This window comes from Periplaneta americana, chromosome 1 (genome assembly GCF_040183065.1).
Source record: "Periplaneta americana isolate PAMFEO1 chromosome 1, P.americana_PAMFEO1_priV1, whole genome shotgun sequence".
Classification (NCBI taxonomy): Eukaryota; Metazoa; Arthropoda; class Insecta; order Blattodea; family Blattidae; genus Periplaneta; species Periplaneta americana.
In genome coordinates, this window is record NC_091117.1 from 125,374,293 (window position 1) to 125,393,296 (window position 19,004).

The 19,004-nt window shown below is 36.2% G+C and overlaps 1 protein-coding gene across 1 annotated transcript in view; it reads right to left on the reverse strand.

Moving 5' to 3' along the window:
* Pex11ab (peroxin 11) overlaps window positions 1–16,564 on the reverse strand; it is a 47,390-nt gene extending 30,826 nt beyond the window's left edge. The window contains exons 1-2 of the mRNA XM_069827108.1: window positions 16,275–16,564; window positions 5,505–5,620 (exon numbers count right to left, since the gene is read on the reverse strand). Coding sequence (XP_069683209.1) covers window positions 5,505–5,620; window positions 16,275–16,333 — 175 coding nt within the window. The 5' untranslated portion in view covers window positions 16,334–16,564. The remainder of the gene's footprint in view (window positions 1–5,504; window positions 5,621–16,274) is intronic.
* Between the last annotated feature and the right edge of the window lie 2,440 nt (window positions 16,565–19,004).

Genomic DNA, 19,004 nt, shown 5'->3' on the forward strand with positions numbered 1-19,004 from the left:
AAAGTTGCAACTGGAGGTTGCAAGTCTGTTCACACACAAGACACTACTTTTGTAGCCACAGTCTAGCTGCAGCTTTCCATATATTTTGCCTATTTTCATTCCATTATGTCCTATGGAATAATAGTAAAAATATATTCTTATTAGAAAAAAGAGCCATTAGAATAATAGTTGGAGCAAAGGCTAGAGAATCATGTAGATAATTTTTAAAAAAATTAGAGATTCTGACCTTAACAAATCAGTACATATACTCTATAATAAATTTCCTCTTATGTAATAAAGAAAATTTTCCAACTAATTCAGCCATACATAGTATAAATACCTGCAGAAAGAATGAATTTCATACACTATCGTGAAATTTATCATGCTATCAAAGGGGAGTACGTTACATGGTGATAAAAATGTTCAATAGTCTTCCCGAAGATATTAAGAATCATAGCCAAAGCCCTGCATTATTTAAGGTAAAACTAAAAAAAATTACTTAATATCTCACACTTTCTATTCTGTAGATGAATTCTTGACATTTCACAGTACTGTGTAAATATTTTAATACTATTAAATGGTAAACATATTACATTGTATAAAATATTATTGTTATTAAGGTATTAATTCCATACAGATTTCATATTTTCATTTTATATGTACTGCATTTATATGTTAAACGTAAGAATTGGACATGTTCTTTATTCTATGCTATAAAGCAAATGTAAGAATATTATAGAACGAATCCATCCATCCATCCATCCATCCATCCATCCATCCATCCATCCATCCATCCATCCATCCATCCATCCATCCATCCATCCACCTACCTACCTATCTCTGTGTTGATTCTTCAATATACATTTTGTGGTTATGCTCGCATTAGAGTTTCAGATTATGTAACTCATGTGACAGCTTACTTATCTATTATTTGCATTTCTGTCCTAACTAGTATTCAGAAATTGGCATTATTTTTATTATAAAGCTATTAAAAAAACGTCTAGGCTATATACTTAAATGATAACCAACAGCATATTCTTGTAATCATTGTTGGCAACTCTCCTGTTTGAAACTACGCTAGAGAAAATAAAAAAATAAATTATATCATCAGCAAATATACTCTGACAGTGTTGTATATTTAGTAACTGTTACAAATCATTTATTTTCATCTTATCAAACATTAAAATATATCCAAACAATGAAAGTATCATCAACACATTTGAGTGGCAACACTGGTCGCAACCACTGCAAAAGTTTGAACAAAACCGATATCAAAAAAGGTGCGGCTGCAACCCTGAGAACCCTGTTCCCACATTGCTACTTTTAAGCTGCGCGCAGCATGAAAAAGTAGCAGACAGCTGGTTTGGCAGTTGCTACTTTTCAGGTTGCACCATTGTTCACACATCACAGTACGAGAGTTTCGCAGTATTTTGTACTGCAGCGCTGTAAAAGTAGTGACATGTGCCTGTACCTTAAGTATCGATGTTACATATTATGTTTCTCTATTTTAAGGTTACTAGAGTTTTTACCTGAAATTCAGGGACACCGGGACCGAATATGACCGTAGTCTGCACCTATGTTCATTATCATTGTAAATCTCCCCACATTGAAGTTTCAGGACGAGTTTCTAAATTACGAATTCCCATTGTGACACTCTTGTTGTCACTATCCCCTGAACCAGGGGAAAATATCTAGCATTTTTTCTTGTGGTTAACAAACAAATATTGTTTAAAACAGTCTAACAGCCTTTCCTTTTCTTCATCATAATCTCACATCATTCTCCTTAAGTTCTGGCCTTCTTGTTCCATCACTCCCCCTCTCTCAATGACAAATCAGAGGGATGGAATGAAGACTGCCACATGACAAATTGGATTAGTAATTTAATAAACTTTTAAGTTTATCGATTTAAAATTGACACAGCCTACAAATGTTTCTTTTCGTACATAACATTTAATGCAAATTCCAAATATATCCAAGAACTCATACATATGACCGAGAATGGTATTTATTTGTATTTAATGGATGGTACATTGATATGTGATCATTAACCATAAATCTTCAATCAAATACAGTAAATAACAAATAAATACAGAAATCTCATATATAAACAAAGGAGGCTTGGATTAGTGACCTCTATACTAAACTGGAGGCACTATTCAAAGCTTTAAAAGCGTGACGCAAATGCTGAGTATGGGGGGTATTGCTAACTCTTTCTAACATAGTGTTGTCGTTGTCTCTCTTGTAGTGAATGCTATCTTAAACTAACGATATTTTTATTGCTTACTGCGCATTTGCAACATCAACCTCACGAAAGACTCACTGAAACACATTAGTTAGAAAGAGAGATCAATACCCTCTTCAACATGGTGTCTATGGTCACGCTTTTAAACAGGAAAGAGCATTGTGGTGGTGTCTCCAGTTTAATATAGAGCTTACTGGCTTGGACTAAGATCTCATCTTTTCCTTGCTTCCCAATATAGTTCGCACTCACTGACACCAGTCAAAGCTGGGCAAATTTTAAGGTGAGGTTAGTCCATTTCTTCTTGCTGCTTACGCAGGGAGCAATAAGGTGTTTTTGCGATTCCAAATCAATAAAGATGTTTTGTTAGGCAAACATGTCCTATATGTAATCAGAAGAGAGCTACTGAAGTTCTTCTAGGCAATTCTGGTAGATCTTGAATTAAGGTGTTCCACTGTTTGTGAGTTCTAGTTCTGAGTTCTTTAATATTATAATTGAATCAGTCGGAGCTAAAAGGAACTAAGTCACTTTTCACAACTTTTCAGGAGAAGCAAAAAACATTCCACTAATAACAACAAATGCATATATTTTTATGTTGTAGAAGACAAAAGAATATTTAAAAGTCTTAGTTCCTTCTTCCACCGTTCAATGCGCTTGACATCCGTTGTTCAAACTGTTGCATAACCACAAACTGCATATTCTGACTTAGTTCCTTTTAGCTCCGACGGATTCAATTACTGAAAACTTTCTGTATGTATCGTTTGAAAATTGTGTAAGAAGTATCTTCTATCTGTGTTTGAAGTAATGTAGTACCTTTCTTAGCTAGGATGCCTGCTTGCTCATTACCAAGATCTGACAGTATTCTGGTATGCATTGCAGTGAAATTGTTGTATTAGCATCGTGAAGGCTCTGTATTATTCTTTTGCAATTTGCAGTTTCTATGGACGTGTTTTCCAGGTAAATAATAGATTAGATCGCAGCTTTAGAGTCAGAGAGTATCACAGCCTTAGTAAAATTATCTAGGTGGCAGATTAGCTGACTTCGTGCTACATGTATGACTTCTATCTCGCCATCATAAATCGTCTTATATTTTCCCACAGCCATGTAGATGGAGAATAGTTTACAATATATTCCAGCTCCAGCATTTACTTGTCTTTCTATGTGAGCCACCAGTATACATCAGTTCTCTTCAGGGTAGTTAGAATTGGTAGTTTCTACAATGAAAAGATTAAAGGCTGGTTCACAATAAACCGTGAACGGAAACGACAACAAGAACAAGAACCTAAATAAAGTTAAATACATTTATTTTAACAATATCTCCATTCTCATTGTCGTTTCCGTTCCCGGTTTATTGTGAACCAGCCTTTAGTCTCATGGTGTCCACCTTTCTTTATAACACAAATTGTTGAAGATCAAGACTATAGTGAACAGACGTAAACTGTAATGGGCTTTGTTGAAGATGTAACTGTAGTGGGCTGGATATCTTGAACTGTGATTTTAAATGTAAGACTTTCTACATAAAACTGTTTGAGTTCTCAGCCTTCTCTTGTTATTTACAGAGTTCTTATCAATTTTTCATAAAATAACAGTACTCGTTCTTCAATCATATTTTGGATTGACTTTAATCCAGTAATGGACAGCATAGAATCAACTGATGTTGTTTTAACTCCTCCAGTAATCAGTCTTAGAGCCTGATTTTAAATTTTCTCAATTTTTTGTACATTACGTTCAGATGGTGTTATCAACAATATATGATTACAGGCAAGACATATAGTTTGTATGTCATGATCATGGTGGAAGGAGAACATCCCCATTTATTTCCTGCCATTGGCTTCATGACAGTCATATGTTTCGAGGTTTGCTCAGTTATTTTATCAATCTGTGAATTTCATGTTTCTTTGCAATGGCATGCTGCTTAAAAGTAACATTAGGGTTTATTGGTTGATGAGCTAGTGAGAAAGACTGATATTTGGTCTTTGCTGTATTTACATATTGTTTTTGTGGCACATTTTTCCAAGACTTGTAGGGCATTGTTGAGTATTTACTCTGTTGTACATTGTGCATTCTTCTTAGCTGACTCTGTCCAGAGAACTAGATCATCTGCATAAACACTTTATTCCTGGTAGCGAGTTTAGCTCCCTATTAGGTCGTTTATACACACATTGAATAAAGTACAACCAGAGATAGCTCCTTGTGGGATGTCAGTTTGTAGCAATTGACATTTAGAAGTGTGTTTCTCAATTCGGACCTTGCAGGATCTTTGTTCAATAAATACTTCGAATCACTTTAGCATGTTGGATTGAATTCCTATCTTTGCTAGCTTTAGGATGAGATTCTCCTTCCACACTGAGACGTAAGCCGATTTGAAGTCAATGAACACAGCTGTGAAGCTGTTATTTCTATCTAGAGCATCTCTGATGATTCTTAGTGAGCTGTTGAGTTGTAGATCTGTCTTCAGAATCCTACTGTTCATTGGCAAGCAGTTGATTTGTTTCTAGGTATCAGTTCAACCTCTTAATAATTATCCTTTATATAGTTTTCACCATGACACTCGTCTGTAATTATTTTCTAAGCTTTTTGAGCTCTTGCCTTTTTTCAACATTGGTATTACAACTGCCCTCTTCTATGTGCAGGTACAAAACCAGATGATCAAATTCTGGTGGTTTGTCAAGTTTTCTTTCCTAGGTGTTTGAAGAATTCCACACATATATGATTTTTGCTGGATGCCTTTTTGGCTTTTAGACAATTTATTGCTACGTTGAGTTCATTATCTGTTAAAGGAGCATCAAAAATATTATTTAGATTATTGGGGATTTTTTTTTTTGCTAAAAATGTCCTTTTTACATTATTCTGTGTTATTCCTTGCATACTTATATTTTCTTTGTGTGTTTGTATAGGTTTGTGCAAAAGCGTTGGTTATATGTGAGTCAGAGAATGCCTTATTCAGGTAGGGAACAGATTCTTCACACGCATGCGCACGTGCGCACGCACGCGCACACGCACACGCACGCACACACACACTTGTTGTTCATTTGTACTTTATTCCAATAATATGGGTTTGTTATGGTTGACGCAACTACATTTTCATTTTCATTGAAGTCCAAAAAGCATTTCAAAATTAACATTTTAAACATTAAACATGCTCCACTCACAAATTAAAAAAAAATCTTAACACAATTTTTGTCCTTTCACTTTCCCTTTTTGCTTGCTTGAAATATTGATTCATTTCACAGCTAACAAAGGCATTAATAAATTTACAAAAATAGACATTTAAAGATTAACTTACATTTCCTAAACGAGCTGAAGGTGTATTCAAGACTCTTCAGCCTGTCTATAGACTGTCTGCTGAGTTGCTTCTGTTGCATATAATGCCATGCTGCTTTGCTTGCATACTGTAGTAATCTGGAAAATGTTATTTTTATATCAAACTACAAATATAATTCTGTTAATTTTATTAAAAGCATGAAAACTGTTTACCAAACATGGATAGCATGAAATATATTTTATTTTTCGTTTGTTCATGTGAATTTTTGTAAAATACAATCCTTTAATTCGCAATATATATTAAGATTATTATTTTACATGTAATGTAGAATATAACGTATTTTCTGGTTATGATACATGTATAAGCGTGTTGGTCATAAATTACGTGTAACTGGCCATTATAGGAGAGACTGGATTAGAATAAAGACAGTTACTGATATATATATATATATATATATATATATATATATATATACACACAGTGAAACTTCCCAATAGCGGACACCGCCGGGGAAAAATTAAATTTCTGTTATTGAGAAGTGTCCGCTATTTAGAAAATCGTTAGTACGTATACTTACTTACTTATTGGCTTTTAAGGAACCCGGAGGTTCATTGCCGCCCTCACATAAGCCCGCCATTGATCCCTATCCTGAGCAAGATTAATCCAGTCTCTACCATCATATCCCACCTCCCTCAAATCCATTTTAATATTATCTTCCCATCTACGTCTCGGCCTCCCCAAAGGTCAGTATGTATACAGTACATTAAAATTTCTCATACATATTCAACACTATATTTTACAGTACAGTACAGTAGACAGTGAGATTGTTTACAGTATTCATCCAGAGAGAAATCGTACCAGTAAATGTTTTGTAAGTGAAATAAACATCAGTCACTGTACCACTTCATCTCACACAAAGAAATCTAGAATTGCATTCTCAGTGTATGATTTTAAAATAACATCCTTGTTTTTCAAAATGTCAGTAACCTGAGTTTTTTCCACATTAAACTTTGTGGTCAGCTCACGAACGCTTAATTTCTCCTTCTCACTATGCTTTACAATATCCACTTTCTCTTTTAGTGACAAACGTTTACGTTTTTGTGACATTTTTAATGTGACTGTACTTCTGAACACTCAACTTGACAAACTAAGAAAGTACGGACTGTCCACGTACAGTATCACAACTAACAACTGTGCTGCTTACCTTCAATAAAATACAAGAACGTTCAAATGCACGATAATGATTGTTGTAAAGAATTCCGTTTAATTTACAACCGTATTTTTCTTTTTTTTCTTTCACGCTGTCCGTTATTTGGAAGTTTTAATTGTTGTTGGGAGATACATTTCAGTGTCCGCGTCCGTTATTGAGAATGTCCGCTATTTGGAAGAATTTTACCATAAGGGCCAATGTTATTTTACAGAGGAATTTTAAAATGGCCGCTATCAGGGGCGGCTCGTCCATAAGAGCTGCGGAGCTGCAGCACTCGCTGCTTTGACAGGAAAATAATAATAATATTTGTTTTAATCTGTAGAAGAATTGTTACAGCTTTTATTGGTAAATTGCTTTATATTTCATCTGGCCGGGAATATGTACTATTATCTTATGCATAATCTTTTTGCGCGTCGACTGTATTGGAATTGACACTGCATTCAAAGTCCTGGGATCTGCAGGGTGGGCAGCTCATAGAGAGTATGTCTTGCTTGGTCAGGGGGTAGAGAGGTGAAGGGAAGCAGAGGGAAACTGCCGCTGTTAAAACCCATATTTCGCTGCAGTGGCTTGCAGAACCAGGCCGTAAGGGAAGATCTTTCCTCCACTCCCGCGTCGCTATTGTAATGCTACGTCAAATGGATTCTCTATTCCCTTGAAACTTAATGACAACATTTCTATTTTCTCTTAACATACTTATTGTTGTAGAATCTTATCGAGTTAATATAACGAAATTAATATTCTTTTTTGCCTTATTGTTAGGTATATATCCAGTCTCCAGTAGAACCTTAGGATATGCCTTAACTCAAAATGATTGCACGAGTAGAATCCTTTTGATATAGCACGTAAAATACGAAAGAGACTTCTTTTCCAGTTTTAGAACATTGTTGACCATCAGTATATCTGAGTGTTGCTTTGGTGTGACGTCTTAGTATCGTAACTTAACCAGTGCAAATGTGCAAGCATGAGAGTGTGTGTGAATTACAGAATATTAATTTTATTTTTCTCAACTTTCCCTCGCGGAGAAGATTGATGTAATGAAGTGAAATTACAGGGTCGTCCGTTACCCGACTTAAATCTTACTCAAGCTTCATCCAGCCGAAATAGTGCATATATGTAAGGAAGCATAACAATGAAATTTACGCTAAGCATTTGTGGTTACGTGGATGTGAACAAAAAAAAAAAAAAAATCTGTATTTTGTTTTCCTTGCCTCCTCTTCGGTGATGATACTGCATAGATTAGGAGTGGTGTGACAGATTTAGGACGTTTGTCCCTAAAAATTAAAAAGCACGAAACTTCGCAGTCTCACCTGAAAAATGTTGTTTCATTGGCTATGTTAGGAAAAACTAATATTGCTGCGCAACTAAGTGAAATGAACAGAACAAACATTCTCAAACATAATGAAGAAATGAGAAAAAATCGTGAAATTATTTAAAAAAAAATATTGGTGAATGTATCAAATTTTGTGGCCAATATGAACTTCCCCTTAGGGGACATGATGAAAAAACGATTCAAAGTGGTGTATTTCGTGAGTAATCTAAACGAGTCTCTCACAAATCATTTGGAACATGCCACTGTTTAAAAGTAATTCTAAAACAATTCAGGATGAACTGGTAGACTGCATGTTGAGTGTCTGCCAATTTGAAATTCAGTCTGAAATCGATGGTATCAGTTTTTTTTTAGCGATAATGGCAAATGATGCCACAGACATCTCCCAACTAAGTCAGGAAGTTTTGATTTTTCGATATGTATTTATTTTTGTGCTATACTTATTAGTGATGATATCAAGAAGTGAAATTTGTATGTACCAAAATCTACTGCAGCTCCCCCAATCCACAAGTTCACCAGCCGCCACTGGCCACTATTGATAGGAGTCCGCTATTGGGAAGTGTCCGTTAAGGGAAGTTCCACTGTATATTGTTAGTTTCAAAGTATACAGTACAATCTCAGAACAGGACATGAGATACTAAACCTGAACACATAAATGATCAGATGTCAGATTCCTATTATCTAAAAAGTTTCAAATTTTATATGCAGACGAACACTAAGAAAAAGATTTTAAATTGACAAAAAAAAAAGAGAAAAGAAAGCTTTTAATTACTATACTAGTAATGACTACTTTATGACTATAAAATTCTGACTCTCCCCTTACGGATAAGCTTTTTGCAATCAACATAGGTAAATTTTATTTTTATTGACGAGGGTTGCAAGGAATAGTGAAGTGCATCCCATAACCTCTCCCATTCAAATCCCATCATCTTCCAGTGGTTCAACTTGTTTTTAACAAACGCGGCTCTGGAGACTGAGTCACAGCCATATAACTGTTTCACCAAAAATGTAGGAAATGCCATTTCAACATGCTGACCTGCCATCATGCATAAGCATCCTGTAAGTGGTGTTCAACAAGATATGGTCGGTGGAGTTGTCTGACAATCCTCCCAACTAGGTCATATGGATCCACTAACCAACGGCAGGTGTGTCCTTCAAACAGTTTGGAGGTTGTGTGTAGATGATATAACTGCCATAATATAAAAAAGTTAATTTTTGTTGGATCACTTTCCTATACCGGAGAGCAAGAGAGTTAATGGCTTTATTGCCAAGAGCTCAGCATCAGTTAACAACATTTTTATTGCTGGAAGAGCATGTTAATGTTTATCAGTATCATTATATTGTTGAACATTGAATCTTTTCTCTGTTCCCATTTTCATTCCCGTGAATTTTACGGGAAGTATTTTACCATCATCAGAAAAAAAAATCTGATCCAAATTCAAAAAAGATCTCGTTTCAATTACATACTTTAAGCGAGTTAGCTTTAAAGGTGTTAACTATACTTATTTTACAAATAAAAATTAAATATAAACTGAAAATCTTCGAAAAATTGAACTACTGTATTTCACTATGCATGAAATGAACATATGAATAAGCCCTAAATGCTTCCACAACAGCTACTTTTTTCCATTCAGCCTTTATTAGCTGTTCATTTTTAAAACATACGGTGAATAAATCTTGTTTTTCAGTAGAGGGAGGAAGGGAGATACGATCAGAGAACAGACCAATCTCATTCATTAACCTGGAACATCATGCTAAGTTCCATTCTGGAGGTTAAGAGGCCGGGTCTACCTATTCATGAAAGCTGAAGTAACTTTAAGGTTCCTAATAACTTATTTGGACAAGGTAGAGTATCCACCGACAATTGAACCAATATTTCATACTTTCATCACTGCCAATGTGGTGCTATAAGCCAATTTTCAACACACAGCCACAACACATTTCAATTTTTACTGCACTATATAATTATATGGAATTATCACTGCATTAACAAATTGATTAATGCACAAAGCACATGCTTAACGAACTAAATGTAATTATTTAACTATGAAGAATGGGGGCAAGAGTCACCCGCCATCACATTCCACTTTTTCCACTAGATGGCTCCCAACAGTGAGCTGCATAAGAGCGAGCATGGGATATAGTTATCAGTCCAGGAAGGCACTGATGGAATGAATAACGATCCTCTATTAATATTTCTGATAAATCACGAAGTAAAGTAACTAATGAGTGATCGGTCTGAGGATGAGTGGTGAGTGTTCATTGCATGCTCTTCCGGTAGCAGTAGGCAGTAGGTGAATGTAGGGTTGTCTAATCAGTACATTTCGTCAAAACGAATGTTAAAGATGATTTAATATTATCAATGTCGACCTCAAGCTGAGGCTTGGACATCATCTCTGCTGATGGTAAGAGATTACAATACACAATGTCAAAATTAGACGCTGAAAATAAAATATCTTAAAATACATGGAATTTGTTCAATGCTTCTCATGTAAATCAGTTAAGATTTTCAAAAGGACAGCTGGACTCCCTGTTCTTGCAAGACACGTATGTTCCCAAGCTAGTATGAGTAAAGTTCATGTTATGTCTGAGATGAAACAAATTTTCAGAGATGTATGCATCGAAGTAAGTGCTGAGGATATAAGTGTTCAGTGAGCCACAGTCCACAAAACCTGCCAAAGAGGATGAAAGATGACTATGATGACTGGTGTGAAGATGACTATGAAAAAGAAGAAATTCAAACCTACATCCATGGGGTTCATGGAGACAGCTCTGATTTATTTGGCTTGTGGTATCAGCAGGAACAACGATTTCCTAAACTAAGACAAGAAGCCCAAATGATTTTGGGTATTCCCGCCACAAGTGCTCCAAGTGAGAGATGTGTCATTTCAGCAGCAAGATATTTAAATAGGCCTATATCTCCAGAAAAGGTGGCATATTGTTTTTGCACAGTTCCACGAAAAAGAAAAAATCCCAAACTTGGGAAATGTAAAACAATCGAATAGGCAATTGCAAGAACTAAATTTTCATAAATAAAACAGCGAGTTATTAAAAAAAATTGAAATAGCCTATGTATTAGAATACCTGTTTTGTCTATTGTCAGTTATATTCTGTTATTTAAGGTGACTAAGTATTATGTAATGTGTTTAAATAATTTTCATTTTAGACAGGTAACATAGTCTATGGCTTAGATTTTTTCCTCAAAGTCAACTACTATACTTCGACTCCTTCATTCAATTATTTTGTCATTAAGTCTCAACTTAGATTAAGGAAATTGTCCTCTTTTCGCTTCTAAAACAATATAGTTATAAAGAATATTTTCTAGCAATTAGTTTTCAATGACAAATAGACATTTTTAGTTATCAACGTATTAAAAGTAATTTCTTGGTTTTGTATACATTTTATAGTAATGTAACAAAAAATTGCATTTGCATTTACAGTAATTACAGTACTATGATTTGTGTCTCAGTTTGTTTTTGAAATATTTTTCAAGTTTAACATTTAACTGAGTAGGAATAAAATATATTTATACATAAAATCATTTCAGCCTGTTTCAATTTAAACAGAGAAAAATGTGTAATTAATTAAAATTCCACTAAAATATACCTATAACTGCTGAGAATAATCGAATGATTTCTATAATGATTATTCCATTGTGGGATTAAATCATTCGAATCGCCTGAGCATAGCGCTCTTTTTTCTTGTCACCATATAGCTCAGGTGTTTAATTTAATGAAGGTCAGAGTCAGATACTGGGACTGTTAAGAGTCGTATGCAACACCCACATACAACATTCGAAGCTTATCATTGTATTGTTGCATCATATGATTTTAAACACGAAGGTCTTACCATTATCATAGGAAATGGAACATATTTTATTATATAACTTCATAATACTTCTTGTGGTGGTAAGCAAAGTGAATGAATAATTGAATGATACTGTGAACATTTCTATTATTTCGAATGGTTTTGATAATAAAATAATTCAAATGAATTCATTCGATTTTTGCCAATACTGTAGCTACTACATAGTACTGTAACTGCTTCATGTAGAGTGGTTGAAACAAGCGCTCATTTTGACTGGGGAGCGATCTGCCGGATAATGTAGAGCGAGCGGAGGCCAAACCTGAGCTCGAGCAATTAAACACAAAGAGCATTCAGAAAAACTGAACTCAGATATCCTTAGCTTAAGTTAGGTGTGTAGTATTATGTGAGAGGTTAGGTTAGGTTAGATTAGGTGTGTGGTATTATGTGAGAGGTGTTGGCGACACAGAAAACCCCGTCACAATCAGGAAATATGGCCATGTTTTCAATCATGCACGACGAATTTGGTATAATGAGTAAAGTACGTATTTAGGGCGGGTTGGGTGGACATACAGCTCTTCCAGTGATCACATCCAATTTCCACTACTCCAGACGATAAATCCTAGGCATTTAGAAGATATTTTAACAATTTTTTCTAGTGGTTGGTTCATAAGTAACCTTCATCACTTATTTTGCTATAGCCTATTTTAGGGACTGTTCGATTTCGACCATTGTGTCCCGCGTCCTGAAATAATTTGCTCATGTATCAAAATATCCCGATTTCATGGCATATTAGACATTTAAAGCTGATTTTCGTTCCTATCAGATTGGTGGATTTAGTCTGGATTGGAAGATAATTCCGCACACTCTCATACGGACACACTGACTCTAGTATGCATGTTCAAGGCAGAAATTTAGTTCTCGTTGATGTGTCAACAGAGTGATGGGTGCAATGATCATAATACACAAGTTAGGGCAGGTTTGATCACAGGATACATACTGAATAATCTATTCTCTGTGCTCATCTTATGCACTTTAGTTTGGCGCCATTCCGTATTATGTCCACTTTGTTCCACTTGATGCATCATTCTTTGGTTTCGACGGATAAGTGGGGAAAAAAAAAAAAAAAAGATTATAAGACTACTTCAACAGATATAGTTTAAATTATATATAAGCGAGGACAACAACAAAGACTTGTAAAATATCGCAGCCCCTCATGTGTGATAGGATCTGATGGCTCTGGTGATAAATCACGTAAACGTCTCTATATTTTCCGAGAAGAGTGGCTGGAATCTTTTGTGTAGGTAGGTTAGGTTAGTTCAGGTTAGTTCAGATTAAGTTAAGTTGGGTTAGTTCATATTACGTAAAGATTAATTTTTTTCCTACAGAATTTATCTGTTATGGTAACAATTCATATTAGAGGAGAAAAATTCGCTCCGGCGCTGGGGATCGAACTCGGATCCTTCGTTCTACGTACCAAGCGCTCTAACCATGAGCTACGCCGAACTTCATTCCACAGCACCGGATCGAATTCTCCTACTCTAGTGTTTTTCCCTTTGTGGCCTTACTCCATGTTCGATATATATGTTGACATATTACATTGGGAGATATAGGTACATAAAGAAGAGAAATTGCTCTTTCCTCTCGATTCTGGAGAAACTTCTCTCATTCACATACATAAACCTTGCTCAGTCTGTGAGCAATAGTACTGAAAGAATGGGTTGAGACCCTGCCTGACTCAATTTATTGGCAAGAAAACTCTATTATAACCATGCTGATAAGTGAGATTATTAAACATTACACTAATAAAACAAATGCAATATTTGTAAATATTTATTATTGAAGTTTAAGCAAGATTCATTTAAACATAAATATTATTGTTAACAAAATATGATATATACATATATTATTTTTTAATCATAATTAAGATTATCATATAGTATCATGCAGTCAATTGTAGTGCTGAGGTAGTGTAATGTTTTCCATATTGTAAGAAGTAGGGTAGGATAATATAAATTACAGTGAAACTGATTCTTTATATCGTTATTTTGTAATAGCCTATACTGGTATTGTTTTATAGGCGAATTACAAAATTACTCTGAACGTAATTTAATGGATAAAATGAAATGAATATGCTAATGGAGGTTTGGAAATAATCAGATGTCATCTAGAAAATCTCAGGATACAGTTTTTTAAATATTTTCCAGAAAGAAGATAACACACAATATTGAGTTACAAATCTTTTTTCAATCACAATCGTCAATAAAATTCCTCTGTACTTTCCTTAAAACTGAAAGATAGGCTAGAAATCTCCGTTGTTAGTTCATTGAAAATAAAATCCGAAAACTTGCCAATTTGTGACTATTTTTATCTGTATCTATTTTCAGTCTGAACCAAATTCGTTTTGTACATTTTTGTAGGCTTATATTTGAACTGTTGCTTTATTACTGTCAATTTTTTGTCTGATATCCGCTAAATTATATTTTCAAAATAAATATCGGGTACTGGTTTTATGATTTCCACGAACCTGCTTGAGATTCATCTCCTCTTTCTTCTTCTCTTGTCATGTTGTACTGAAATGTGATGGTAGCATTACTTTAAGAACCTTATCATCACCAGGAGTTTGTATAGTCTGGAGTAGACATGTTTATACAGCTGCACGAGATAATGAATGGAAGTGGAGTAAATTCTCAGAGCAACGTCGATGTGGCAGCATGCGATTTTTATGTATATGCAATAGCGAAAATTCTCTTACGTCATGTATTGTTCAAGAGAGACTTCTCCCGAGAATTTGCTCCTTTTATGTATATCACCCATTAAGCCAACTGCCGTTATACAAGGAGGGCACTCAACTGAGTGACTTGGTGCCGGGATTTACAGTGTCACAGATTAATTGTGGATTGAAGTTCGGCATAGCTCAGTGGTTAGAGCACTTGGTACCTACGTAGAATCAAGGACCCGGATTCAATAAATCCTGTAGGACAAAAAAATTAATCTTTACGTAGATTCTTCGCCCAACAGTGCATATAATGTGGAATCCCGGCCACCAAGTCACTCAGTTGAGTGCGCTCCTTGTATAATGGCAGTTGACTTAAAGTAACATGTCAACGTATATGTCGAACATGGAGTAAGGCCACGAAGGAAAAAACACTAGAGGGGGATTCGATCCGGTGCTGTGGATTGAAGTTCGGCGTAGCTCAGTGGTTAAAGCGCCTGGCACGTAGAACCAAGGACCCGGGTTCGATCCTCGGCGCCGAAGCGAATTTTTCTCCTCTAATATCAATTATTAGTTCATATTAGGTTAGTAATTACTTCAATAAGATGGTTCCTAGTTTCCATTTCTTGTATAAGGGATTTATAATGTTTTTCAACTTGTCTTGTGGTCATTTTGACAAGTCTTTGCAATTTTTTTTACATATGAAATGATGTGGTTGTTAAAATATACATATGCTGTTATAAGAGTACTATTGTTGAATATATGGATTGATAGGTGGAAATAATTAGTGCAATAAAATTGTCTGTAACGTTTGTGTCCCTAATTTTTACTTACGACAGTTGGCAAGCCTACTAGTACTAGCTAGTTGGTCTTCTCAGTATTCCTGCACTGAAAAGTGCCTTTTCGTATGCATGATGATGCGCATTCGATAAACACAGACAAATCTGCTCTTTTTTATATTTTAAGATAATTGTCAGTGAAGTAGGCCTATCCGTATACTGAAATTTTTCCATTTGTTTGTATTATTACCTTTCGAAAGTCGAGCATAAAATCGTTGTTTGTGAAAATAAAAAAAAAAAAAAGCTCGAAAATCGTGGAGTGGTCGCCTTCCAGAATTACCCGATATTTTGTTAGTTGTTAATAATGAACTCATTAAACTTTAGTATTGTATTCACAATAAAATAACCTTCAAACTCCATCACTGCAATCTACATTCCTAATCCATGTATGTACAATTTATTAAGACCATTTCAATTAAAAATAACAGGCCAATCTTCGATATCGCCCCGCACCACAAACGGGACTGAAGTCTGATTTAAGTTTCTTTATGAGTTAGATGGGGTAAATGAGGGGCTAGATAAGTGACATTAAGCCGAGGTATGTAACATGGTTAGTGGGTTAGTGGAGAGGATTAATTAAGTGATATAAGGCCGAGGAATTTGACAATTACAGTATTTAAGTACGTTGTAGTGTAGGGGGATACCGATGTTTCACCTTGTAACGGGTTCTCATATTTCGTAAATGCGAAAGCAACGCACGCAGGTAATAAATTAATTCATACCGGTATGTATTAATCATGTTACTTACTATGAATTTCGTTACACCTTAACCAAATAGGCTAATTAAACTGCCCTTTTGCTTTTACCAAATATCAAATTTACATGTCTAAAAAGTACTTGTTTCTTTTTATCCCAGCTTAAAATTTCCATTTATTGAATTTGTTTTTGTACTTACCGGACAATCTTATCTCGTCCAGCAGTTTGGCTATTCAACTTCACGATAACATCCATCATTTTAACAGAAGAAAAACATAACAAAATAATAAAAGTGCTTGCTATTAAGAAATCCAGGGTTGATGATAGTGTTTCTCTTGTCTCCGATCGGAACAAAACGTAGTTTCGTTCCTAATCATAAATATCTTGACTACTTCGATCTCCAGAACCAGGAACGAAGTAGGTACCCCTAATTCGCCCCCCTCTACCTTTACCTCATCATCTGTTTTAACCTTTCCAGTGCCTTCCTATCGATAATTTTAGACTGCGCACGGGCATGCACGCTATTACATCTTCTTCTAGGTTATAAGGCAATGCTCAGCCACTAGGTTTGGCAACATTGAAACAGCTGACTGCATGTTGATCGGCTCTGGGTCGGCTCATGCGAATTCTATAGTATAGAGACATATCCGTTATATATTGAGCGCGCCATCTCCTTCTAGTCCGCCGATGGCTACATTACAGTGTTACCAGATTTGTACAGCATTATAGTAACTAAAGGACACACAACTATATGATATAGGAGGCAGTGGGAGTACAAATCGATTGCTTTTTCGAAGGCTATGCAGAACCAAGTCCATACAATTCGGGATACCATGGCGAGATGGGCGGGAATTTGAAGTGGGAGGCAATAAAACTGATATTCAACCTTTTTTCTCGCCATACCCCTAAAGTTGTCATGCTTATTATACATAACTATATCTGAACTAAATTAAATTTAAAATGTATCAATTATATTAAATCAACCAGTTTTAACTATAAAAAAGCAAAATATTATTGAATCCTCTGATTGAGGTTCTGGCTGATATGTACAGTACATCTATGATCAGGCAGTACAACTCACTTGACGATATGCGGGGCGTTCAGAGCACAAGGGAATCAAGTCCACTTTTGGTCAATTGGGAGATATTTCGTCTGTACATACCTTAGATGAGACTGATGCTACTTTCAGAGCATGAAAGAATCATGCCCTCACAATCTGTACAATGGTGCAGATCTTTAAAATTACACCCACCTTTAATGGGTAGTTAACTATATATATATATATATATATATATATATATATATATATATATATATATATATATAAACTTTAAGTCTAATTTTCTGAAAACTTTATTTTTGTGACTTGATTCCCCTGTGCTCTGAGTGCCCCATGTGTCAGAGGAAGAACACTTGTTTGTATGCATCTCAAGTCTGACTAGTATAATATGTAGCTAGTGGCGAAGTATGTAATGGAGGGGGAAAGGAACTGGCCACCCTACAACATTATCTCCTGGCCTAGTTACCTCATAACTAGTGCCTTGGTATCACTTGTGAGGTTCATACCTGTCTTCGGACAGTTGACTAAACAACAACAATACTATTAAATAAATAATTACAGGAACAACATAAAGGTGCATCTACTGGTATACGGTTCAACTTTTCTTTCAACTTTACACATTCTAGCAATGCATACAAGATTGATAATTAAGATAAGATTGATTGTTAATTAATATATTGTGAATTTTATTAGTTACAACAATGTAATTTATTCGTCACAACAATAATTCCTTTCTACAATTCGCCTTAAACGCCCTCGTCAACAATTGGATTTTCACTCAACACAGTATTCGTTATAGCACTCCACCGACGACAATGACAATTTACTTGGACTAGTACGAACAACAATGAACTGTTAATCTTAACTAATATTTACAAAGCACTATTTACAAATCAGAACTATCAGTTCTCAGTTCACAGTTCTTCTATCTCAATCACTCGAGTCCACAGTATCTCGAACCACAGACCTTCAGAGACAGTTCACTGTACTCGAACTCGGGTCCCTCCAACTGCGGTCCACTGCACTCGAACTCAGGCCTTCGGATGCTGACGCAGATGCGGACGCACACTCGAGTCGAACTCCGGCACACAAGTCTGGCTTGCTTGCTCTGGCTTACTCACTGACTGAATAACTGAAAACTCTGCTCTAGTTCGTTGGCGCTTGCTCTTTTATAGCAAAATCATAGTTGCGAGAAATTTCTACAGGTGTGTAGAGAATTATCTCGATATCTCCACTTCGACGGACTTCTGGAATAGTTGGGAAGGTCGTTCCACATTCACTGCGTTAAGTAGCAGCTGCGCGCGCAGCCTCCCCTCGCGTGTAGGCTCCTTTCCCCTTTCCCCGCGAAGCCCGCGCGATATGCTCTCTCGCGGGACGCTGGTCGTGAGTTCGAATCTCACGTCGCTGTCACATTGCTCCCTCCTTAGGGCTGCTCGTCCCGGGCAGTCCCTTGGTAGGCTGCTAATCGGTCCAGATGCACCACCATCATCTTCCCTCGAGGTTGTCGCTGGATGCGGTACACCACGTCGTTGATCCGGGTCACCACGCGGTATGGTCCATCCCAGGCACGCTGCAACTTTGGTGATTTCCCTTTGGTCCTGGTAGGTCGATACAGCCACACCAGGTCGCCCTCCTGGAATCCTGCAGAGTTGGCTAATCTGTCGTAGCGCACCTTCATCCTGTCGCTGGCCATCTTGAGGTGCTCTCTGGCCAGTTGGTGAACTCCATTCAACTTCTCGGTGAGTTCTGCCACATAGTCAGTTGCTGGCTGGTCGGCGTGCCAAACAGCAGATCACAGGGCAGGCGCAGCTCTCTCCCGAAGACCATGTTTGCCGGTGTCATCCCTGTTGTATCGTGGACCGAAGCTCT